Here is a 27,620-nt window from a genome sequence, read left to right as displayed (position 1 = left end):
AAAACACTGATGTGATTTATGTTACTCAGCGATACACACAAATACCAAAGGCGATCAGAGACAACTGTAATATTTTAGTTGTGTTTAATGGAGTTGATACACATACGTTGCGAAATATTCATCAAACTTGGTGTGGTGGTGACATGGATATAAATAAATTTAGAAACTTTTTTTTCATTAGCGCAAGCTACTCTGCATGGATTTATAGCAATAAACTTACATGATCCTAGAACAAGATATCAAATCGGACTTGATAAAATTTTTGGATAAATTAATAGCAGCCGGAAGGGCGCGACCTCACATATGTAAACAAAGTACATACATTACCTTATTTTTTCATATGATGTTTTGTTTTAAGCAAATTATATTTCAACCAAGTGGTCTGTTCGCTCTTCCTGCTGCTAAGCTTAATGGGCCATAAAGATTTACTCTTGCAATGAAGACGCTGTGTTCATCAAAATGCATCTGATTACAAAATTTAATGATTCTAGATAGAATACAATGTAAATAAAATGCAAAATAAACCTATTAGATCTACTGGTCATGAGCTAAAAAAAATTTATTATAACATAATCCAGTTAAAATGTGAATTGTAGCTTGCAGTGATCTTTTTTATTGGTGAGCCGCTAATAGATATAAATGCAATCCTCTAGTTTAATGACCCTAGAATGAACAGCTAAATGACAATATTTGACGTAAGTCAGTGAAACATGTATTATTGGTCATAGTGATCTACTTCTGCAATTAGAGTGTTTTACTTATCAAAATTCTGTTCAACAAGTTTTATGATTCCAGGTATAGTTTTGTATAGAATGCAAACAAGAGAACTGTAAATGCCATATTACACACTCATCTCACACTTAATAGTCATGTGTAGACACTTGTAAGGCTTGGCAGACTCTAGTGACTCTTGACCAAAAGAGTCTCAGTGACCTTGACTTTGGTCAAAGAATGTGATCTTGAACTAAACTCACTGTGCAGACACCATAATTATTTTCTTATTAGACATACCATGATCACAACCTTTGACCTTTAGAATCCAGAATCCATGTTTCTTTCTTACCCAAGTGCAAGCCAGCCACAAGGTTTGGACAAGTAACTTATTCTAGAACATAAATTATTGTGCAAAATCCATTTTAATTTGAGCCGCATTTACCATGACCTTTCACCTTTTGATCCCAAAATCAATACGCCTCATTCTTTCATCTAACTCTTCACAGACACTGGTCACAGTATGCAATCTAGAACTAAGTTTATGATGCAAAAACCATTTTTTCTTTAAATTACAGTGACCTTAAGCAGGACCTTTAGAGCCTAAAGTGAATACTTATTTCTTACCCAGCATGTAAGCCAATGACAACCTTTGGTGCAGGTACATATATATGAGCTTAAATTGTTGTGCAGAGACCATTTTTCAATTTTCATGCACAATGACCTTGACCTATGACCTTCTGAATTCAAATCAAACCAATAGGCTTCTACTTTACTCCAAGTGCAAACCATCCACAAAGCTTAGTCTATGACTATGATGTATAACTAAAGTCATTGTGCACAAACCAGTTTTCTACTTTTAGATTCAGTGTCTTTGACCGTTAAAACCAAAATTAAAATATAAGCCATTTGCAAAGTTTAGTAATGGTAGTTGGTTAACAAATCAAATTGCTGTATGAAAAAATAACAGGGAACAGATGGATAGTAAACATTATAACATGAAATGTTACACCTTATGGCATGCATAGTAAACATTATAACATGAAATGTTACACTTTATGGCATGCATAGTAAACATTATAACATGAAATGTTACACCTTATGGCATGCATAGCAAACATTATAACATGAAATGTTACACCTTATGGCATGTATAATAAACATTATAACATGAAATGTTACACTTTATGGCATGCATAGTAAACATTATAACATGAAATGTTACACTTTATGGCATGCATAGTAAACATTTTAACATGAAATGTTACACTTTATGGCATATAAATATCTATGTGGTTATCAGCTAAATGCAGAAACTTGAAACATGTGAAATGTAGATGATAGTAACCTTGTTTTGTTGTAAGGGTGTGATACAGAGATACATATACTCATGAAGTTTAATGATTCTAACATGAACAGTGCTTGAGAAATAAACTTTAAAAAAATATATAACTCAGTGAAGTGTGAAATCCAGGTCAGTGACCTACTTTTATACAAGAGTGTAGCATTCATCAAGATGTGTTCCAACACCAAGGTTGATGATTCCAAGCAAAATAGTATGGATATGGGGTGCAAAAAACCTATGTGGTATTGAGTTAAAAGCAACTTAAAGTAAGCCACTCAAATGTGAAATGTAGGTTACATTAACCTTTGTGGTAAGAGTTTGGTACTAATAGAGATGCATACAATCATCAAGTTGATGAGGCCAGCATGAACAGAGCTTGATAAATAAACTTAATACTAAATTTGATCAAGTTTCTAAAGCCTGACATATTGGCCACAGTGACCTACTTTGTGATGTGGGTGTAGTACTCATCAAATTGTACCCTATTATCATATTTCACATACCAAGTATCTATAGAGGATGTAGGCAACCTTTGCTAAACCAGCTTAACCAGGAATGTACAAGTAATGTACATATATACACTGCTAAGCTTGGAAGAATAGTGGAGATGTAGTAAGGCTACACACACACACATACATGTACACAAATACACCTATATGCACTCATGCATACAAAGACACAGAAATATGCTTTTATAAGAGTGGATGCCAGTGCCGCAGCAGAGGGAAATAGTACTACGGATCCATTTTATTTTGTATACATGAATTAAAATAAGACTGAATACTCTGCTATGCTGGTGACACTAGACAAGGAACTACATTATTGTTCAACTGCCAGTCCTTACGAGAAAACAGTCTTATTAAAATAGCATTAAAATGATTGACCTCTTTTTAAGGACACTGAATGAAGGGCAATGGACGTATTCATTCAGGTCGTTCTCAGTGCATAACAAATTCCTTAAGCTCATACCATGCCTCAGTTCATAAATAATTACTGGAGATCAGCGAGAGTCAGAGAAATCATATGCATGGAAAGCTTTAATATTTTGGTACTCATCCAACCTTGTTTGGTAACACTATTCTTGTTAATTTTTGTTGTTGTTGTTGTTCTAGGGTTTAACGCCATTTTTCAGCACAAGATAGGCTAAACATTGAGGCCAGTATAACTGGTGGAGGAAGAACCCTGGAAAACCCAGGGAAGAACCACCGATCCACGAGAAGCTACTGGCAGGCTTTCCCACGTACCCATGCTAGCCGAGCCTTGGACTCGAACCCACGCAGACAGAGGTGAGATGGCAGTGATCCGGAACGATGAGCGCTTTAGACCACTCAGCCACTTGGAGCCCCCTATTCTTGTTAAGATTGGATAGAATGTTGATTATTATTTCTCCATTATTTAATCTAACATCATCTTGCACAACTTAACATGGCGTTTTAGTGATGGTGCTTTTAATATGGTTGTTGTTGTAGGGCTTAACGCCATTTCTCAGCATAAGATAGGCTATACAAGGCAGCCAGTATAACCAGTGGAGAAAGAACCCTGGAAAATCCCATTCTGTGCAGGCTGAATAGTGATAAGGAGAATTTTCAGATGGCTGCCATGGCATCTATATTGGAAGTCAGATTGGCACCATTTTAATTTTGGACAAACAAGACATCAAAAGAAGCCTTTTATTGAAAACCCAATGTTGATATGACAGGAGGAGTAGTGATGTTATGGCTATTTTTGATGTCCAAGAGTGACCAATTTCACTGAGGATGAACTTAATTTTGGGATTAATGTACATTAATTTTTATGGCAATCCTCCAAATAATTCCAGAGGAGCAGCAATAACAAATTTGTACTAATGGACAAATGGCAGACAGACAGCAGAAAACAGGCCATCCCAGTGCTCCTCTGGTCTATGACCAGTATAGCTAAAAACAAAACAAAGAATAATTAACAAAGATTCTTTATGTCACAAAATCAGACTGAAACAGATTACAGACACTTAAATCCTCTTCCACAGAAACTTCCACTTCAGTATCTTTTTCATTTTCCTGTAGCTGAATTTTCTCAGTGCTAACTTTCCCTTTGATATGCTCTTTCTCTTTATGCTTCTTCTTTCTGTAGTCACAATTTTCTCCTGTGAGAGCCTCCTTCATGTTGGTGAAAAGTCTGAAGAATGAAAAATCATAGACTTGGTGACCTTTTTATGTGAAAAAATAGCAAATAAATGATCACACTGTTCAGCAAAGAGATTAAGTTTGTTTGTTTGTTTGATGGTTACCCACAAACACATGGAAGGTTAAATTGTGTCAAGACAATTGGAATAAAGTGCCTTGCCCAGGGACAAACTATGGAGGCTAACCTGGCAATGTCTGTGCAGGTAATGAAACTGTACCAATTGACAACAAAGTACATCATACTAATCACAGAGCAAACACTAACTGCATGTCTCTGTTTATTTTTATTAGGACTCTCCTGAAAATGCAAATTTTGCATATAAAAATGCACAAAAATATTTCAATGATGTCAGTACCTGGGTTTGAATGGGCTATTTTGTGAAGAACAATATATATCGATGATGATTATTTTAAAACAGACAGACAAAAGATAATTCAACACAAAGACAAATAGTTACCTTTCAATTCTTTGAAAATTTTCTTTCATCTTTATATTTGCAAGTTTGACAAGGTATTCAATATACTGAAAAGAAAAGAAAAAGCATAAATTTTGGAACAAAAACTTTTTCACTACAATGGATGTCCAAAGAAAGAAATTAAAGAAAAACATTATTCAAGAAACAAACATTCAACAATATTTTTGTGGTAAAATTTGATAATCTCTTCATGTAAAAGTTGATATGAATTTCGAAACAAAACATTTGGCTTCAAATATGAAACTTTTTTTCAGACTTGTGGATTAGGACAGAGTTAAGCCATAACAAACATGTTAATGTAAATTAAGTATTTAAGTCAATGGAATCATGACTTTGATCAAATCTATATAGAATCTTGAAGTCTTACGTCACTTGTAGGTACTAATATATCGGAAAGAAACTGACAATTTTTTTTACAAATACTGTTTACACAGAAACTATATTATGAATGGAATATTTCTTAACCTATTCCAGAACTTTCTGAAAACTAACTCCTCAGATTTTGTGAAACATAAAGGCCTGACCTTTCTTCCAAAATATTTTACCAAAATCTAAATGGTTTTTTTTTTGTTACAAATAAACTTGCCTTAACTTTCAAGTCAGATCTCATGAAAGCAAGGATTTCTGTCTCTTGCAAGATGAACAGACAAATGTCATAACTTCATAGATTTGACAGAGATTCATATTGGATTTTTTAAACTTGATTATTACTTAATATTTATGATAAAGAAAACCAAAAAACATGTACTGACTGTAAAGGTAATTCTAAACATTTTCTCTAATGATGACTGAAAATTTTGTGCCAACATTAGATTTCATTTTTACATCCAAAAAGTCACCCCACTACTACGGTAACTATTCCCAGACCAGATGCAATACTCATGTGGGCAAACTAAGCTGTAAAATGTTCAATATAATTTTATATACCTATCAATACACAACTCATGAAAAAGGCAAGTTTTCCCTGAGGATGATCTGAAGCCTTGTGTCAGATTTACGTCTGTATGAGTTGTTGTAGTAGAGCAATGATGGTTCATAGAGAAAGTTGCAGTTGAAATTTCAGTGCCAAGTGTCGAGAATTCCAATTTCACATGTTGAATCCCATTGTTGGTGTCAAAGGTCCCATTTCATATATTGAGTTCTGCTGAATTACAAAGCAATGATTGAAAGTTCCATTTTCTGTGTTAAGTTTTTTAAAATTTTTATTTGTTCCATCACACAGCAGTGGTTGAAATTTTAATGTTGTATTTTGAGAATTCCAGTTTCACATGTTTTATCAAATTATTTGCTTTAATAGATCCATTTCATGTCATGTTTTTAAACTGTATTTGCAGTGGTTGAAAATTTAATTTTGCACGTCGAGCTTTTAGACTTTACATTTGAATTACAAAGCAGCAATTAACACTAATTTTTCATACTAATTATTTGGTATACTAATTATCCGTATATTAATTTTTCATTTACTTTCATATTTCAAAAACTCATTTTTCATGTACTGTAAATTTTTTAAAGTCTAATTTTTCAAAAACTCCAATATTTGATTTTTCATACATTCCAATTTTTCATATATGCTAATACTTTTTACACATCATCAGTCCATAAAAATTACAATTATTTTTGGTCCTCTAATACAGAGAACTTTCTTATTAAAATTCAGCTAATTTAATTTACCCAATATACTTATATTTTTAAGTGTAATATTATCTGTAAATCTGAAAATTAATTATTAAACTGTGAATGCCATTTATTGTGGTTTTACAGTGCACTAGCACTGTAAGGCCATACAGCGCTACAAAAAAGGTTACATGATGAATGATTTATGTATGAAAAATGGTTCATTATCAACCAGTTATAAAAAGACAAAACGATGAGTGTGTGTGTGTGTGTGTGATTAGGATTTTTAATGTAGCTTTAAAAATTTCTTAGTCATATCGCTACAATGTCTGCAGTGTGACAGTTTATAGTGATGTCCAGCACTGAGGTATCATGCCGCAGACATGTAGAATGATGTCCCACCCAGTCACATTATCCTGACACCAAGCCGACCAATCCTAACACTAACCTCTTAATGCTGAGCGCCAAGCGAGTCAGCTGTTAGTACCATTTTTGCAAGTCTTTGGTGTGGTTCAGCCAGGAATCGAACCCACGACCTTCTGCATCTGAGGCGGATGTTCTAACCACTAGGCCACTGGAGCAGTACAAAATGATGAGATTGTTGCTCTTGTTGTGGGGTTTAACACCATTTTTCAGCACATGATAGGCTATGCATGGCGGCCAGTATTAATGGTGGAGGAAGAACCTGGTAAAACCACGGGAAGAACCACCGACCCATGAGAAGCTACTGGCAAGCTTTCTCACATACCCACACTGGCCGAATCCTAGACTCGAACCCATGCAGACAGAGGTGAGATGGCAGTGATCCGTAACGGAGAGCGCTTTAGACCACTCGGCCACTTGAGGCCCGCAAAAAGATGAGATGGTGATGATAATATAAAGTGTACAAAAATTACAAACACTAACAATAAATAGTTCTGGCTATAAATGTATATTTTAGCAAGAATAGGCTATGTGTTAATAGTTAAACCTACCTCTTCACTGACCATCAGTCTGCCATCACAAGTGAGGGGAACCTCTAATGAATGTGTACTTCTTACAGCCTGAAAAACATTCTTTTACATTATATTTACCTGAACGTTTTTACATATGGCATTATCTTTACTATCAAGGGTCAAACGATAATATTTGATGGTAGGGGCCATGATTCGCAACCTTTTACAGTTTTCCCATAAACTACAAATCTCATAGGACAGGTCATCTCCTATAGAAGGTCAGCTTTACATCATTTATAGTGATTACCTAATAACAGATGGGTAATAGTTTTAAGATTCTGTATTCTTTCATACATATTCCAACTGGTTTAAACACCTGGTAATTTGTCATGTATAAAGAAGTCACTATTGGAATTGTACATTTTAAAATGAGGAAATATCTTAAATTCATATTTTTAAATTCCTTCTTGTGGTTAATTTTTTCAATGATATCCTCATTATATGATTGATTATGTAAAACCAACCAATTATGTAGCATCAGTTATTATGTGATCAATCATGTCAGACCAATTATTATGTAATCAATTACATACTTATGCAAGATCAACTATATTGTAACCAATCGTGTAATAACATCAATTTTTATGTGCAGTAATTAATCATGTAACAACATCATTATGTAACTGAGTACATGACAATATCAATTTATATGTATAGTAATCAATCATGTAACAACATCATTATGTAAATGATTATGTGACAATATAAATTTATTTTTAATTTTTATTTTCAACTTGAATTAAAACCATTCATTATAATACCATGTTATTTTTATAACTTATTCTATTGAAAGTAAATCTTTTTTGTAAATTATGACTCTTTGAAACTACTTATCAGATCACATTAATGTTGCGAAATACAGTCAACCATCTCTCAAATCCAGCCAGTTTGGAAAGAAGAATATTTTGTCTTTTCCATCAATCGGCCATATGACAAAGGGAATAAACTCTCACCAATTACCTCCCTTGATCACAGCTAGCAGGCCACCCTTTTTGACAAGGTTTGAGAGGTTATGACGTGTTTCACTGTCTTTACTGGAAAAGGAGACATTTTTTTGGTCTCAGCCTGGGAGCACAATATTAAGCCTTGTTCTTTTATTTGGACAACAGAACTGCCTGATCTGAACTGGAGATAGTTCAGGTCCATCAAACAGGCATCCAACTCACTCTGCATGCTGAACCTTTAAGTTATCAAAAACATGTTTTGTAAGGTAGCAGCTACAGAGAGGTTCTGGTGAGGGGTTCCAAATTGTCTGAGTTGAACTATGTCAGAATGCATGAAAGTCACGCTTGGAGAAAAGGGTGATTGTCTGGTCAATTAAAGTCACAAATGTCATGCAAGTCATGGAGGTCATTGCTGTGACCTATATTTCCTCTTCCTTCGTATCTGAATGTGTCAGAGATGATGGAGTGGTTGCCCCTGATTAAAATAATGTGCTAACTTTATCCCACTGATGACACTGTGAAAGCAGTTAACAAGCTGACAGATTGAGGCCTGCAATGGAAAGATGTTGATACCCTGTGAAATCCTCTCACAATGACAGGGCCAAATATCTCTCTGCACAGAGCTCTCTTAACAAGTCAAATATATAGAAGTATTGGAGGAACAGGAAGAATTGTAGTATCAAAACATGATTCACCCAAGATCTGTCCCTTTTGAAAGAGGCTACCAGAATCACTCTGCAGGTCTGGTTGATCAGTTTCTGTATCATCCTTAGTATTAAAATTGATGGAGAGAAGGCACTGCCCCAAAACCCATCCAACTGACTGATAGAGCATACATGACCCAAGCTTCTGCGTCCAAGACTGGAGACATAAAGATAAGTAGTTTGTGGTTCCAACTCACTGCAAAGAGGTTTAACACAGGATTCCACAAAGCTTATTGTAAAGACTCAAAATGTCATGGTTGGTTGAAATTCACCTTTCTTGTCTCTTCTGGTTTTCAAAGTTTTGTGAAGTACTGTGGACTATGTTCCCTCTATGCACTGCACAGCATGTGCACCATGTTCCCTCTAACTATTGCACTGTACTGTGGACTATGTTCCCTCTAACCATTGCACTGCACAGTGCACCATGTTCCTTCTAACCACTGTACAGCACTGTGGACCATGTTCCCTCTAACCATTGCACAGCACTGTGCACCATGTTCCCTCTAACCATTATACAGCACTGTGGACCATGCTCCCTCTAACCTCTGCACTGCACTGTGCACCATTTTCCTTCTAACCACTGCACAGCACTGTGGACCATGTTCCCTCTAACCACTTCTTAGCACAAATACTGCTTGGTGAAGATGAGGAAGTATGGTGAAGCTGAAGAACATATTTTGTACAACTAAGGCACGCCTTCTGTCCCTGATAACCTTAAACCTCTTGTGTGCATGTGTGTGTGTGTGATTTGAATTTTTAACATAGCTTTAACAATTTGTAAGTCATACTGCTATGATGTCTGTAGTGTGGCAGTTTATAGTGATGTCTAGCACGAAGGCATCATGCCGCAGGCATGTGGCATCATGTCTCACCCGGTCACATTATCCTGATGCCAGGTAAACCAATCCTAACATTAACCTCTTAATGCTGAGTGCCAAGCAAGGTAGTTGCTAGTTCCAATTTTCATAAGTGTTTGGTATGACTCGGCTGGGGTTTGAACCCATGACCTTCCACATCAAAAGCAGAAAATCTAACCACTCAGGCCATGAGAGAAGTCTCAAACATTTTGCACTTGGTCATTGCGCAACTGAAACATGATAACAACAATGGAAAATTACAACCCATAAGTATTTACTATAACAGTATTACATGCCTTAATAAACATGCAGACATATTCAAGCAATGTCCTCAAATAAGACAGCTAACAGCAAGCATCAATGATACCATACTGGATTACATTTATAGAAAATCTAATGCCACACTGTGAAACAATTACACAATTATTGATTCAAATACAAAAGTAAGGTTACCAATATATAGCAAATACCTTGATCATCAATACTTCCTGTTTTTCAGGCAGAGAATAAGCTACATTGATTTCTGATTGGTGGTTACTGTTTAACCTGGAGCGGAGCAAGCAATAACATATTTCAACGTGCAACACACCGGTAAGATAGTTTTCAAATCAACCAAAGGAGTCAAGATACAATTCAAAGTAGAAACTTCGCGTGAAAGTGGTTATTAAATGATGAGTAAAGTACTTCATTAAACATGTAAAACATGTATGGAATGTATAGTATATGCTGGACATACTTCTGGGTTAAGATAATTAGCATGAAATTGGGGGGAGAGGAATGGATTACATACCATGTTACTTTGTGTTAACTTGTAGATGGCGAGTGGGTATTCTCAAAAAATCTTTTTTGTTTTTACTAATAAACATGAATGCCTGTGACTGCAAATGCTGTTTCAGTTGGATTGTAATTTTACAGAATAACAAGGCAACTAATAATAATTATTCATGACTGCTGATGACTAAAATAACATGCATACAGTAAGTATCGTTTTGCATTTTATGTGTATCGTTTCAGCAAAAGTACTGATGCATCGATATATCGATGAATCGTTTCACCCGTAGTATTAAAATATGCAAGCACAATTACACGACATGACAAAGCATTTGCTAAGTGTTTAAATGTTAAAGATGATGAGCATTATATTTAGGTTAAGTCCTAATGTTCACCATTTACAGTTTAATGTTTAATGTTCATCATTTACAGTTTACCATTCATCATTTATAGTTCACCATTCATCAATTCATTCAATGTTTATGGTTTACTATTCATCATTTATGATCTACTGTTCATTATTTAAGGTCTACCATTCATCATTTACAGTTTACCATTCATCACTTGTGGTTTATCATTCATCATTTACGGTTTACCATTCATTGTTTACAATTTACCATTCATTATTTATGGTTTACCATTCAACATTTATGGTTTACCATTCATTATTGATGGTCTAATATTCATTATTGATGGTTTATCATTCATCATTTATGGTTTACCATTTATCATTTATGGTCTACCATTCATCATTTATGGTTTACCGTTCATCGTTTATGATTTACCATTCATTATTTATGGTTTAACATTCATCATTTATGGTTTACCATTCATCATTTATGGTTTACCATCCATTATTGATGGTCTACTATTCATAATTTATGGTTTACCATTCATTATTTATGGTTTACCATTCATCGTTTATGATTTACCATTCATTATTTATGGTTTAACATTCATCATTTATGGTTTACCATTCATCACTTATAATTTACCATCCATTATTTAAGGTTTAACATTCATCATTTATGGTTTACCATTCATCATTTATGGTTTACCATTCATCATTTATGATCTACTGTTCATTATTTAAGGTCTACCATTCATCATTTACAGTCTACCATTCATCACTTGTGGTTTATCATTCATCATTTACGGTTTACCATTCATTGTTTACAATTTACCATTCATTATTTATGGTTTACCATTCAACATTTATGGTTTACCATTCATTATTGATGGTCTAATATTCATTATTGATGGTTTATCATTCATCATTTATGGTTTACCATTTATCATTTATGGTCTACCATTCATCATTTATGGTTTACCGTTCATCGTTTATGATTTACCATTCATTATTTATGGTTTAACATTCATCATTTATGGTTTACCATTCATCATTTATGGTTTACCATCCATTATTGATGGTCTACTATTCATAATTTATGGTTTACCATTCATTATTTATGGTTTACCATTCATCGTTTATGATTTACCATTCATTATTTATGGTTTAACATTCATCATTTATGGTTTACCATTCATCATTTATGGTTTACCATTCATCACTTATAATTTACCATCCATTATTTAAGGTTTAACATTCATCATTTATGGTTTACCATTCATTATTGATGGTCTACTATTCATAATTTATGGTTTACCATTCATTATTTATGGTTTACCATTCATCACTGATGGTCTACCATCCATAATGTATGTTTTACCATTCATTATTTATGTTTTACCATTCATCATTTCTGGTCTACCATCAATTATGTATGGTTTACCATTCATCATTTATGGTTTACCATTCATCATTTATGGTTTACCATTCATCACTGATGGTCTACCATTCATTATTTACGGTTTACCATTCATCATTTACGGTCTACCATTCATCATTTATGGTCTACTATTCATCACTTATGATTTCTTGTGCAAAGCATTGTTGTTGGGTCCTGTTCAACAAAAATAAAACTACTGTATATAGTTAATTATGAGTCCAGTTGCAAACACCCATCACATAATACACCACCAGATCCCGGTCTAGTTTGTAAGGAGTAATCAGCAGAATATGTAACGCAGACCCTGATTTGCCAGTATATTATGTGATGGCAGAATAGAGTCTGTATTGTTTGCAGTTAGACTTGAATTATAAGTGAGTATATATAGTAAAATCAATCAATCAATCAATCAATCAATTTCAACATTTAGTCATCAGGAATACTCACGGTTATAAATTTTCCCTTGTTTCCAATGCTAATGCCAGAATTTCTGAATCCTGAGGCAATTGCACAACTCAACTGAAATGATTTGAGTTCAACATTCAGTTATACTTATGAGACGTACAACACAGTTCATAAGGCACCAATATTTGGAAGTTATAAAAAAGAAAGCTGACTGATGTTACTAAATTAGATGGTTTCTTGCTGTGGCTTCATTAGAATTAACTTAAAACTCACTGATCCAGAGAGAATTTTTTTTCTGTATTATCCAACATTAATGGCAGAATGGAGTGTGACAAAACTGCCTTACCATATTGACCTGTGGTCAGTTACAAGGTCCCTATTGTTTTTTCTTCATGATTTAATCAGCCATTCCATGTTGTTTTACATACAAGGACCACCTAACTGAATGTGGTTCATGATGTGACCACATATTCATAAAGCCCCTTAACATTCGTGAAAACGTTCAAATTTAATACCCAACATGGAACAAACTTGTATATATGCAAAGATTTAAAATCTGTGTATGATCAAATCCAATGAATCAAACCAATGAATCAAACTTTGACTGAGTGAGCAATCAAGATGAGTTTGATAATTACATGGTCTGCTCTTTTCAACTAAGTGTATCACAATCTGAAACAAACTTTAAGTCCCTGTACTCAAATAACTGATATAAGTATGTTGGATTATTTCAAGAGAAAAAACCTCAATAATATCCTAAGAGCATTACTTAAGCAAATTATGTTGCTATTATTTCAATAAAATGTCCTAAACTATATGTGGGCTTTTTAATGATAAAGGCAGAGTTTCCACCTATGCCCAATGAGATTACTCCAAGATACCCAGATGTTAAAAAAAAGCACCTGTCCTCACAGATGGTATCTTAAAACAAATTCCACTATTCGTCTACCAACTTTATTAGGATTGTTACATACATCAGATTTTGCTGTAACTCAGGTACTGGTAATGAAAAGAGAATTCTAATAAGACCGTAAAGACTGATTCTCCAAATCCTATGGAAGAAATTTTAAAAATAATTGTTTGAAAGTTTTCAAAACTTTCTTCTTAACACACTGACTCAGTCTTTACCTTTAGTAGTCAAATATAATCACTGATTTAAATGTCCAGATATTACAAAAAATAATTACTTTTCTCACTGTCTGGATAATGCATGTACTAATGAAAATTATTATCTTTTCCTAAAAATAGTCCAGAAAATTAATATCTCATTTATCAAGATACTGCATCAGAGTGCATGGCAAGTTCAGTGTTGATTGGTATGCATGGCAAGTTCAGTGTTGGTCAGAATTGGTGGCTAGGTTGTATTATATCATTGCTTACCAATAAAGAACACTTTCATGATAATGTTTTGGTATTTTCATTTGTACAAATAATGAATGATTATTTTTAATTGCTGGTGATTGTTTTTGTCTGTTCAACATCTCAATATAATGCCAGTGGTGATAAGAACAGACAGTGTCCAAATATCTCCCGTGATGAGTCCTTAATGATGTAATTAATTTAATTTCTGTAAACTCTGGGTACGTTTTCAACATCATGGCAGATATCGTGCTGCTGAATCTGTTTGACTGGACATCCAAGTATTAATAAAATCAACTGATTAAAGCCAAACAAGTCTCCTTATGATCGCTACCATAACCCAGATTATAATAGTGTATGAGAACTAATGATTGAAATAAGTTCAAATGTTACATTGTTTCATGATATAAAGATTGTCGTTGAATAAAGAATTTATCACCAAAATCATTGACCTCTATTTATATTATCAATCCTTTGAAAATGCTTGAAACTATCTTGACACTACAAGTCTAAATATAGCAACAATCTTCCCCAAAAATGCCAGTGAGTCAAATCACTCAGATGGGTGCCAGAATTTACAATTCCATCCTCATTCTTTCTTATTTTTGGTTGGCTTCAAAAATTTACTTAGTGTCCAGAAATTGTCTGCACTGTTCAGACTGATAAAACAAATAGGGAAACTAATGCAATGATTGCCCCAAATATGTAAAATCAGTTAGACTGGTTCAGGAATTAATTACAGAATACTATTAATGTCCAATCCAACTTGAATCTTTTAAATTTTATTGGGCTTTGAAAAGATATACCTGTCTAAAAAAACTGGAGTGTTAAAAAATTTGGGTCAATGGCAGCATATTCTTATGGCGATCACTTTGTATGGTTTTGCAAAAAATGATATTTTTTTTGTACCTAAATTTGTGGACTGTGGAAAGCATTATATTGTTTTGGTAAAAGGGTTAGTTGTTTGGGTCTTTAAACTCCTGGTTTCTAGTAACAATGAAAACCATAAATTTATATGCCACTGAAAAATGATTTATTCACGGAAAATATCTTCCTCCAAGTATTTATCTCTTGCAGAACAGTTTGTAAAAACTTTTATGAGAAAAGTATTTCCAGTAGATATCTAATATGAATTTTAAATTAAGTAAACATGGATGCTTACAAGGGTTTGTGCATCTGTCAGATTTCTGCATTGTGCATGTAGAACAAATGGCTCAAACTTGAATACTGCATTACCATTAATGCTCTTCAAACTGCTGACCTGGAAATAAAGATAATATTATTAGCTATGACCTTTCCAATATGAATGACAGAATGAGCATAAGAATATGTTACCCAAACGATGAAACAAATCTGTCCTCTCTATAAATGGCTGATTTCAAAGCTAAATTCTGTCAAATTTTTTAAATATTCATTTCAAGTTGCAGTGGCACTGTGGTGGTTAAGGCAGTGAACATGTGACCAAAAGGGTTTGGGTTCGATTCTCACAGTCAGATCTCCTTGGAGTGTTCAAGAGTAGGACACATTTGTCCAATTGTTTCTGCATGATATAATGTTCAAAATAATGATGTACCCTAAAACCCCATAACCTATAAAAACTTGAAAATGTAATAAAATCTCACCAACATATAATTTGTCTTTAGACTCAAAATTTTGCAAACCAAGCAATACAGCTAAGTTTAATTACAGAAATGGTTTCCATCACAGGAAGACCACGCATAAATGGTTTAAGCAACAATGACACCATATAGAAACCAATATCTGAGGCATTAGGTGCATATAATGTGATAACCTGTTATGAAACCAAACTTATAAAAAAATTATAGAATGGTTTCATTGGTTCTAAACCACAGATGTAAAGTGTAGTTTGCTTGAGAAATGAAACAAGAGGCTCTAGAAGAGATTGATACTCTAGTGGCTGACAACAACTTGCAGGAATTCATGAGAGTCCACTTCAACCCTCAAAATTGTAGCCAAGAGTAACTTGCAATTTGTTATGACAACTCGCTAGCCAAAGAATACCAACAACTGGGAGGGGGACGAGGGGAGGACGATGACAAATGTCAACATCAATTCGAATATATAATACGTTCAGGCAAGTAAGAAAAACTGACATTATATATTTGTCTTTGTTTTAATAACAATAAATACTTCAGTTTTATTGCTTCTTTTTTAAACATAATAATTGCAGTTTTTATAAAAACATTTTACCTAACCTATAAACTAGCCACTGAAAGCTTGCACTTATGTCCACCAATGTGACATTTGCCTGGAGCTGTGAAGCACCATTCATCAATGGTTTGACTGGGATTGTAAATCTCGGCCGGTGGTCCTTTAACAACCAGCTGTTGCAGATCGCACAGGGTGGAAGTGTCTAGAGCCAATCTTTGTTTTGTTTTATTCTGTTTACAAAACTGAACCTTTGCTCACACGATGCAGTTGAGACAGCAATACAAGCTGTAGCTTCTAGAAAATTTTAATTATTTAGAATTTTTTATAAATAGCTATATTAAATATCACTGTAAACACCAATTAATAATCCAAACGCAGGATACCCAGTGAAGTGGGGGATGAATAAAAGACACTGTGAACACAAAATTGAAAAGAATGAACTTAAAACAAAGCACGCAGAAACTAACACACAGCACATGATACCCATGTGATGTCTGAGTGGGACAGGGTGCTTGTTGCTGATGCAATTGACTCTTCCAAATCTGAACTGATCCGAATATTGCCGAGTTACTTCGGTACAGAAGCACAGTTAACAATACGCCAAAAAGGGTGGGTAGGTATGCGCTGAATATGCCTCTATGCATTCCTCTCGCCCATGCATGGCACGCATTGAAGGTGTATAAGTATATTATTATGGTTATTCTAATTCTTTTCTCTCAGCAAAATCAAGACTCACGTCTAAACTGAAAATGCTAGTCAAACTGGTTGCCAGTAAATAAATGGTTTTTTAAAGTAGATAGAAAATCACGATTTTTTGTGAAAAATATTGTTGTATGATAGCCCACTTGTTATTTTCTGAGCATGCAAATGACATCTGTCCACTTGCAAATTGCCTATGTCAATATAGCTATTAAGAAGAAGAAGCAAAAACAATATTTTAATGATGGCTGCCATGACAGCCATTTTGGATTTCCAATTGTCACCAGTCTCATTTCAGACTGTCCTATATGTGATAAGAGTATTTAAGTAACAATTAAAGACCACCATTTCTGAGGAAAATCCATCCACTGCAATACATTACAATCCAATCATCATCATGAATAGACAGATGGAGAAACTGCGCATTGACATATATGCACGACAAACACCTCTTCTGGTTATTTCTCCCACATATTTTTTTCACATCCATCCACCACCCAACAATGAGTAAAACTCTGTATAACATACTTCAACCCTTTATATACAAATACCAAATGAAACTTTAGAAATGACAGTAGTAAATGGTTATCATACAAGACCCGAATATGTAAAACAGATTGATGGAAATAGACCGTGAATAAACTGTCTGTCCACAAAATTACTTACTTTGCAAATTACCATGCAGATGCCCATGCTTAATTACTTTACACTGGACAGACACCTATAAATATCATGTTAAACATAATTTCAGACTGGTACCAAGTTTTTCTGCACCAAAACTGATGTTCCACAAGACCTACCATAGGCAGTGTTTTAGATGGTTCAGACAAGACCCTGAATAATTGCCCTGAAGACTGTCCTAAATTCAGGACAGTCCAGACAAATGTGTGCACAACTTATACTAAAAATTGTTGTTTGTAAAATAAAACAGAATTTGTAACTGTGAATTAACTGCAGTTATAATGGTATTTTACCTAATTAAATTCAAATGCTACCAGTACTTCAATTTTGTATTGTCTTCTATATTCAAGACAGGACAAAGCTAAACAACAGGCCTCATTTATCATCTAGAGGACAAATTAAAGAGCTGACTGCTTTCCTGCCACTACTTACCTTACTAGTGTAATTAATGACTTAATTATTTACTTCCTTATGCAAGATTTACCATACACACGTATCTATTTCAGTAGAAATTTTCTTCTAACTAATTCTGATTCAAAATATCAAACTTCCAACAAAGAAACTACTGTCAAGTTAAACTGATAAAGGTAATTACTGACTAAAACCTAAAATGATATTCTTTCTAGGATTTCTCTAAAAAAAGTGACCTGTATCTGCCATATTTGTAAAACTGTTGCTTAAGTAAGATTTACACTCACCCCAGACCACTTACATTTTCAGCAAAATAAACTGAAAATATTTTTCAAATGTGTAAATGGAAATTAAATACTAATTAAAATGCCGACAGACAAAAATCAAATGAAGGAGTAATTATGGATTCGACAAGCATAGCACTTGATGCTCATCAGTGATTTCCAAAATAAAATTCGCATTTTTAATCTTAATTGCTTAGTTTTAAAATTTACAAACATAAATGTTAAATTACTGAAGACACATGTAATAAAATCATGGAAATATCAACTATCACCACTTTGGATGGTCATATAAAATTAAATAACTCACTTAAATGTCAAGTCCAACTGCAAACAAAACAGACTCATTCTGCCATTGCTTAATGCACCACTAGATCAGGGTCTATATTGTTAGTTGTACCAATTATGTCGAGGGAATTTCATAGACCCAGATTTGCCAGCACATTATGGCAACCAAGTCAAAACTGGAGAATGTGACATTGTACACTGTAGTAGATCCACTGCAACCTGTGTGAATAAGCACACATGTATATATTATGCTTTAGAAGTCATTTATCATTTACACCAAAAAGATTACACTTACCTGTGTAACACTTGCTGAAGCCTTGATCATTATTTTAAACATTTCTAAAATAGTTCTGGCCCTTTTTATTTGACAAGGTTCATTGTGAAGTGCACTCAAGGATAGGTGATGCCATTTTTCCAACACACTAAGCCATGCCAAAAGTTAGCAAGTGATGATTTAGCAAATCTGAAGCAACTTTATGTAACCAATCAAGGATGTAAACAAGCACTGGGGGATGTAGTTAATGCTACACTAAATCTTGACACTGATTGCAATGATTAAGATTTTGAAGATCTGTCATTTTGTCTGAACTCTCCACTGAAAAATCAACCAACAATGTAAAGGAAACAAACATTTTGGTATGAAGATCATGAAAACTGGTTGAGAAATAAGAAAATATATGATGGTTTTGCTAAAATTATTTTTCCATACATTAAAGCCTTGTGTGAACTATCTTAGCACCTACTGACAATTAAATTATTGGTATCAATAACCGGCAAATTTATTTGTTCCAACGTTATTCTAATACTGAGATAATGATCAGAATTTAGTTCCTATGTGTTATTTCTATCATTTTGAATAAAGAAATAACTGCAGTTTGTCACATGAAGGTACCCTAACATTAGAAAGCAATTCAGAAATTTAGTCAAAATCTGACACAGTAAAAACAGATAATTGCTGCCTGTTCTTTTAATCTGGACTATTAATGCTAAAATCTTTGCTGAAGATTATGTTTTACTAGCTTGAACTGAAGTTCTGTCATTGTATCTCCCATAAAGGACATACCAAAGTAGATGAGGTAAACGCTGGGAGAGGCTGTAGAAATCATATTAAGAAAGATAATAATGGTCACATGACACCAAGATCAATTAATACACCAATAATTAACAAAAATGCTATGCAAATTTGCCCACAGCTCTTTCACTGCGAAATAATAAGGCCCAAGTTAAATAACATCACTTAACTTCCTGAGACAGATCTAAAGATAGGAAGGGTATGGAAGAAGGTGGGGTTGAAGACATAATGACCTAAATGTCAAAAGGACTGATGCTCCAGTGGCAGAACAGAATTTCCTGGAATCCAAGATATAACCATTTCTTCTTTTTAACTGCTGAGTGTTCAAACCATCTCTGATATTCTTTTGTGATTACAAGACGGATGCCATGATGACCATACCTGATGCAAGATCGGCACTGTTTTCATTCAGGACCAACTAGACATCAAAGAAGTCTTTTCAGGAAAACTCCATGATAATATGAACTTCCATTCAGAAGGAGCAGCAAGATTTTCAATACTGCTGTTTTGGCCTCTTGGTAATAACTAGACTTCATAAAAATATTTTCTGGTGAAAATCCAATGCCAATATTACTTTCTGTATAGCAGCAATTACAAGATTTTCAAGATCAATTACAGCCTTATTGGATATCATATTGAAACCTCTTCATTTTAGGACCAATTAAACATCATATGAAGTCTTTCAGTGAAAATCACATTTCAATACCATTTGCAATGATTTATTTATACTCACAGCTGAAGGACTTGTGAACACCTATTTTATCCATTTACTTAAGAATTATCATCTAGTCACCTTGTAATAAGCGACATACATAAAAATATTTGACAAGCCATATTTGGAGATTGAGAATGTTTATTTTTATCCATTTAATTGTTTGGCAAGCAGTATGTATCAGTCTTCTGCATTTATCACATAAAGAGCTGTTCATAAACACATCTTGTAGGTTCTACATTTTTGGTAAATCGATCACGATTTGAACAAAATGCTCCTGATGGTTAATCATTAGAGTTGAGTGCCTTTATTTCCAAACACAACTGTCAAAGAATTCTCATGATTCATATTGCTAACAGTTAACACCTACTCACCTTAAAACTGGGAACATCAAAACAATTTTAGACAAGCCAATTCTTTAGAGTCAGCAAGCTAACAAACTGGCATAGGATATGGAAGTCAGTGAATCCCAGATACATACAAATATTACGATTAAAATGTAATGGATAAGTTAAAATTTAAGTATTTATTTCTCATTTGTCAAAACCTGCTTTAAATATTCACAATAATGTTCGCAAAAGAAAATGCGAGACTGACCTTCACACTGGGTACAAGATGGAATTAACATATAGTAAGTTTTTTTTTAAAATGTGAGCAGTTATGTGACAGAAGAATGTGGTACATATAAACACTAAATAAAGATGCCGATAAGTGTATGTGGCAGGATCACAGGGTACAAAACTTGCAGAATGTAAGCATTATTGAATGGAACACAACCCCTTTCTCCCTCTCTCTTGCGATGTTTTTGGAGTTGCCTACAGGAAAATCCTTTGGAAACTTGAGCTTGTCTGAACCAAATCTGAGCTTGTCCAGGGCATCAGGCAAGTTCATGTTTAAATCCCTGAAGTTTCCCAGTGATCCATAAAAGCTGCTGAACAAGCTGCATTCAAAAGATTCTGTCTTACACTGATTTCAGCTGCAGGAAAAATTCTAACCAAAATTTGGACAGCACAGTGATTTGTTGATGTTCACATCTTCAAAATGATGACCATAAGACAGAGTTTCATGTCATTCCACTGAAAACTACCAAGACTAGCTGTGTTCATAAGAATATTATATACTACATCAGGCTCCAAAAGTTAAAAGGGCAATAACTCTAAAAAACAAATTTCAGAAGGACAGTGGTTTGACTTTATGTGCATCATCAGATGATTACATTTCCCAAATTTCATGCTGATCCAATTGAACCTGTGAGGCAAGCTGAATTCAAAGGAGTCTCTCATACTCTGCACTCAACTGTTAAGTTAACAAGGGCTACAACTCTTACAAAACTGGATGATGGACAGGGATCTGAAAAATTTATCTTCAGGTGATGACCATAATATTTACTAAGTTTCATGGCAATTCATTAAAAACTACAGGACTAACAGCACTAATAAGACTGTGTCATGTATTTCCTTAAGCTACAAGACATACAGGGAAATAACTCAAACAAAGACTGTGTGAACAATGTGATTTTTCTTCAAATGATCTTTAGCAGATGACCATAATAATTACCAAGTTTTATCACAAGCCATAAACAAGACTCCCTTGATTGGACTCATACTCTACTGACCAAAAAGAATTATTAAGTGTTATGTCTATTTAATTTGAATTGATTGTTAGTTGTTTTTTTATTCATTATATGCTACTGATAACTGTTTTTTTGAACTTGATCTTGTTGATAATCAAGTTCACTGTGTTCCTGACTAGAGTCAGTGAGGATGTTTTTGTTTTAGTAAACAAATTATACATAGCTAATTAGTTTATCGAAGTGTGGGTTTAATATGAGGATCATTATCAACTGAAGCAAACTGTTATTAGCATCTGGGTCATGGTTATTGGAATTCCCCCATAAAAATACCTAGCTGACATGATGTTTATTACATCATTCTATATTATAATTCTAGTAACATTGTTCTACAGTGGAAAATTCCATTAAGTCATCAGAAAATGTTAATTGTGACCTAGGGTTTTATAATCTTGTTTACTGAGTCTTTGCAGTTTGCAGCTGGATTAGACGTAAGAGCAAGTACATATGGTACCTGGTTAAGTTTAATAATACTTTGTAATTATAGCAAAGTTAAACTTATGTTCCAAAATTATGGTACTATAATCATTAGGTGAGGAATCTACATGTACAAATTCACACATAAATTATCATATCCATAAAAGTTATTTGCTGCAGTCTGACTTACCACTTCTTTGCTTTCAACAAGGTCATGTGATGTAAATATCCATTGGCAACCTTTCTTTTTAATACTGATCTCATCAGTGTCACTCTATAATAAAAAAACAAAGAAGTGATCAAAGGATAAAAGTAATGGAATCTAGAAAACAATTTAAAACTGGAAACCATAACAAAAAACCTTTTCAAAATCACAGCCATATTTACTGGGCATGAATTCTCAATATAGTTTCATTTGAGTAAGTCCCTCACATTTTTGTTATTATGTTTCCTTGGGACTTTGAAATATTAATTCACCATCAGGAAGTCCCAGCTAACTAAATGTATGTTATTTTGTGACATCATCAGTACTCAAACAAATGAATAACTAACACGTGACCTTTCTGCATTTAGTTTAGGTGTACAAAAAACTACAATACTTGCAAATTTGGTACATTAGTGTTAAAATGGAAACTATTGTGTTTGTGTGATCTGGATTTTTATGTAGCTTTAATAATTTTTCAGTCATTCTCCTATGATGTCTGCAGTGTTGCAGCTGATAGTGATGCCTAGGACTGGGGAATCATGCCATAGCAATGAGGCATCATGTTCCACCTAGTCACATTATCCTATCACCATGCCAACTAGTCTCAACACTAACTTCTTAATGCTGAGTGCCAAGCATGGCATGTGTTAGTATCATTTTTAAAAGTCTTTGGTAATATGACCTGGCTGGACTTGGAACCAATGACCCTCCCGCATCCATGGCGGATGCTCTAACCACTTAGGCCACTTGAGCAGTAGCTTATTGAAAGTGACAATGTCAATGCAAATACCATTAAGAAGTGGAGAACAAGGTGTGATACTATTTTCTGCTGGTACCATTTATCACAGGGAATATGTATTAGAAGGACGAACACCATATCAGTTGTGCCCCTAATAGCTCTGAAGCCACACTAACTCTCTGGTTCTGGCAAGATAGATCCAGGCGAAATGCAGAGAACAAAACAAAGTACTGTACATCACATTTCTGGACCTGATGAAGGCATATGACACGGTGAGCAGAAAAGGACTGTGGAAAATCCTTGAAAAGCTTGGCTGTCCTCCTAAGTTCCTTACCATGGTCATCCAGCTACATGAAGACCAGCTTTGTTAGGTTTGAAACCTGTCACAGACCTTCCCCATCGCAAATGGCATGGAACAGCGCTGCGTTTTAGCCCCCACGTTGTTCTCAGTCTTCTTGAGCAGGATGCTCCAGAAAGCAACAGAAGACCTTGATGACGAAGATGGCATCTATATCTGAGTTCGTACTAAGGGCAACCTCTTCAGCTTAGGGTGACTTCATGCCCATACCAAGATCTTGGAAAAACTGATTAGAGAAATTCTCTTTGCAGAAAACAATGCCCTTGTTGCTAACATCAAAGCTGCCTTACAGCGAGTAACAACTTGCTTTGCAGAAGCGTGCCAGCTCCTTGGTCTTGAGGTCAGACTAAAGAAAACTGAGGTACTTCACCAGCCGGCTCCCAAGGAAGAGTACCAGCCACCAAGTATATTCATTGACCAGACATAGCTGAAAGCAGTCCACCAATTCACCTACTTGGACTGTGTAATCTCCTCTGATGCCAAATTCGACAAAGAAATAGACAAAAGATTGGCCAAGGCAAACAGTGCCTTTGGCAGACTCTATAAACAAGTGTGGAACAACACCAGTCTCAAGAAAGATACTAAGATCAGCGTCTACAAAGCTGTCATACTGACCACCCTCCTATATGGCACCAAATCTTGGGTCACCTACAGCTGCCACCTCCGCCTCCTTAAACGCTTCCATCAGTGCTGCCTCCGCACCATCCTCCACATCCATTGTAGTGACTTCATCACCAACACTGAAGTCCTCAAACAAGCACGGATCACCAGCATTGAGGCCATGCTCATAAAGATACAGCTACACTGGGCAGGGCAATGGTGAGCTGTCCATTAGCCACCGTGATAGAGGGACACCTTGAAAGAGATATAAAGACTCATTGAAAAAGACCCTCACCACCTGTGGCTTTGACCACCGCCAATGGGCATCATAAGCTGCCGACTGTGAAAGCTGACAACGTACAGTTCACCAAGCCACTATCACATTTGAAGAAAACAGATGGGCCAAAATCATTTTTAGTCAGTCTTTCCTTTTTATCTTAGATCAAACAAAGGAGAGCCAATTTTTAATCAAAGACTCAAAAGCCAATATAACCATATTTGATCCCTTTATTGCTAATAATACTTCAATAAAACACCCCACATTTGGCATAATATCCAGATTACAACAAGTAATAAATTAACAGCTTACCATGTCTACATGCTTGCTTTATTCCCATTTATTCCCATTACACGGCAAAGGATCATTACATTGGTTCCCATGATTGCTGGAACAGTTCCATTACCCACCAGACTGGTTTCTTTACTGTGCATAAATATCCAATATGCTATTTTCAATTCACATGTATGCCAAAGCCATATGAGCACTAGTTATAGTAACCCAGGCAGTTGGTTCCCCATGTATCACTTTGTACCTGACAAACAGATGATCCTCACAAGGTAATACAATGTGACAAATATTAATAATTTACCAGTCTTTTAACAACTTGAAAATAGTTTTATTGCATTTCATCAGCATGATCCAGGCTTGTTCAGTCAAATTAAAACTATTTTCAACAAACCCAACAGGAACCTCACGTACAATACAGGAGGGGCTCGAACTGAAATTATAGGGGTCCTGGGCATCAGGCTATCATGTTCTTTTTGGCATTGGTATGTAACACATTTATTTCAACAAATAATGTTTATTCATCATGTGACTGTTTAAGATTTGCCTTCAAAAAGATAAGTTCTCCTGAGGCAGTTAATCAGCTATCCATTAACATTTTGCTTTCAAACAATAATATCTTGAAAAGAAAATATATCTAATGCTAAGTCAGAACATAAACGTTAAAAAAATGTAAACAGGTACAAAATTATTTGTAACATTGCTGGAATATATGAACCACAAATCAGCTGTCCAACTGACTGAATCAATATATGTACACATACAAAAAACATTTTAATCACCCACTGCTTCTTCACGATTGCAGATTTTAAAATCTGCTTATACATGATATATGTATACACTGAACCAGTAAAGAAAGACCACAGTTGTTTAATCAAGATGTAAACGTTACATATGAGATGGAATTTATAGTTTTCACCAGTAATCTTAGAGGCTTGCACTTCTTTGTACTTTTGATATATCAAAGCACAGTATTGATAAAATCTGCAAGAAAATTATTCATTTCTTTCAAATATTATGATTTTTAAAAACCAGTCTTTTTGGGACCATGGCAGCCAAGTGGTGAAAAGTGCTAGCCTTTACCTATCATTGCCATCTCACCTCTGTCGGTGTGAGTTCGAGTCTCTGGCTCTGCATATGTGGGTAGGTAAGAAATGAGTTGTTGGTTATTTCCTAGGTTTTCCTTGGATCTTCATCTACCAGTTATACTGGATGCCATGTATAGCCTATCTTGTGCTATAAAATGGCATAAAGTCCACAACAACAATCTTAAGCATCTCCTTGTAAAATATACTGCACCCATTCCCATTCTGAGTGAATGGTAAATGGTAATCCACATTTTTTTCCAGGTCACCTGGACATTTATTAAATAAAATTAATCATCATACATTTCTGCTTTAAGAAGCATGAATCAGTTGCTGCTTGTATATACAAGCCATTGCATATTGTTCAATGAACTTCTGATACTTTCACTAGACACAGCTTAGCAAATGGGCCTTTTCTACTTTATTCACCCATTATCAAATTTAGACTCATCCAGCAGGATTCTAAATGAAGCTAGAAATGATTAGCAAAATGTATTTCATTAGTTTTAACCAAGCTGTTCACTAGATATGGATATTATGATCATGTCCGCATCTTGCTGAAGAAGGTGGTTTAAGAAATTAATCATTTTTATGCAGACTGTACTAATAATGTAATTTTTCTGTGAGAAGAATATAGGGATACTTGTCGCAGTGAACTAAGTTGTTCTTTGTGTTTATTTTTTCTGATTTGACTGGCTGCCACCAGTGAACACATCAGATGGTCGCCGAGAAAGGTACATAAGAAATTTGACATTAAATCTACTTTACACTGCATTACATATCAATGGCTGATTAAATGACAGCAAATTAAAAGTGTATGGGTGAAATGTGACGTGGAAAAGGAACCCCTAAAAAATTATATGACGTGGAAAAGGGAACCCCCAAAACTTTCTATAATGTGATGAGGAAAAGTGAACTTCCAAAAGCGTTTATATAATTAGTTGTACATTGTCCAACAGTATTATCCTTCCAGAGCATGAGCTGGTGGAGAAAAAATCAGGGTGATCATTGATTAACTGCACAAGGTGAATAATGTGTGCATCAACTGATCCTTTTCTACTGAGATCCGCCGCACTTAGACATTTCTTCTTCTGTTCATCAAAAAGGTGGAAGTTGTTTAAATTCATTTTTAACACTGAAATTTTACACTCTTTAAAGACTTTAAAGCATCTGTAACACAGTGCGCCGTAGTTCTCGACTTGACGGAAAAAGCCGAGGATATTCCGATTGTGTAGTGAACTAAACCCATTACCAGACTGACTACATTTACGGATTTTTCACATCTGCTGAGCGTGCGGACGGATAATGCAAAAATGCAGATTTTTCCATGGTCTAAAATAATTGTGCCAAACTGACTATTTATGAATAATTTCTGGAACTACTGCTTGCTTTCCTTTTTAAATTATCTGGGTCATGTAAGTTATTACAAGAAAGCAGGAAGAATATATATTGATATTTTATTGTATTTGTAGATGTCTCGCAACCCTGTCATAGATCTAGTTAGAGCGTTAGAGATGCCCCGTCGACTTGTAAGATATCAAAAGTTGTTATGTCTGTTATTATCAGTCC

The 27,620-nt window shown here is 34.7% G+C and overlaps 1 protein-coding gene across 3 annotated transcripts; it reads right to left on the bottom strand.

The window, feature by feature from the left end:
* Positions 1-3,994: 3,994 nt before the first annotated feature.
* LOC149803442 (tRNA wybutosine-synthesizing protein 3 homolog) lies at positions 3,995-27,262 on the bottom strand. Of its 3 annotated transcripts, XM_089953147.1 has the most exons (7): positions 26,999-27,262; positions 22,690-22,773; positions 15,299-15,397; positions 12,820-12,891; positions 7,286-7,354; positions 4,680-4,744; positions 3,995-4,213 (listed from the first exon to the last, which is right to left on the bottom strand). In XM_089953147.1, the coding sequence occupies exons 1-7, from the start codon at positions 27,176-27,178 to the stop codon at positions 4,009-4,011; spliced, it is 774 nt and encodes a 257-aa protein (XP_089809273.1). In that variant the 5' UTR covers positions 27,179-27,262; the 3' UTR covers positions 3,995-4,008. The 3 variants fall into 3 exon arrangements, with proteins under 3 accessions (XP_089809273.1, XP_089809274.1, XP_089809275.1); XM_089953148.1 differs by lacking the exons at positions 22,690-22,773; positions 26,999-27,262 and adding an exon at positions 18,964-19,106; XM_089953149.1 differs by lacking the exons at positions 22,690-22,773; positions 26,999-27,262 and adding an exon at positions 17,674-17,794.
* Between the last annotated feature and the right edge of the window lie 358 nt (positions 27,263-27,620).

The sequence above is a fragment of the Sinohyriopsis cumingii genome, chromosome 3 (genome assembly GCF_028554795.1).
Source record: "Sinohyriopsis cumingii isolate HCF-2022 chromosome 3, ASM2855479v2, whole genome shotgun sequence".
Taxonomy (NCBI): domain Eukaryota; kingdom Metazoa; phylum Mollusca; class Bivalvia; order Unionida; family Unionidae; genus Sinohyriopsis; species Sinohyriopsis cumingii.
Note: the sequence above shows the minus strand (reverse complement) of the source record. Positions and strands in the feature narration are given on the sequence as shown.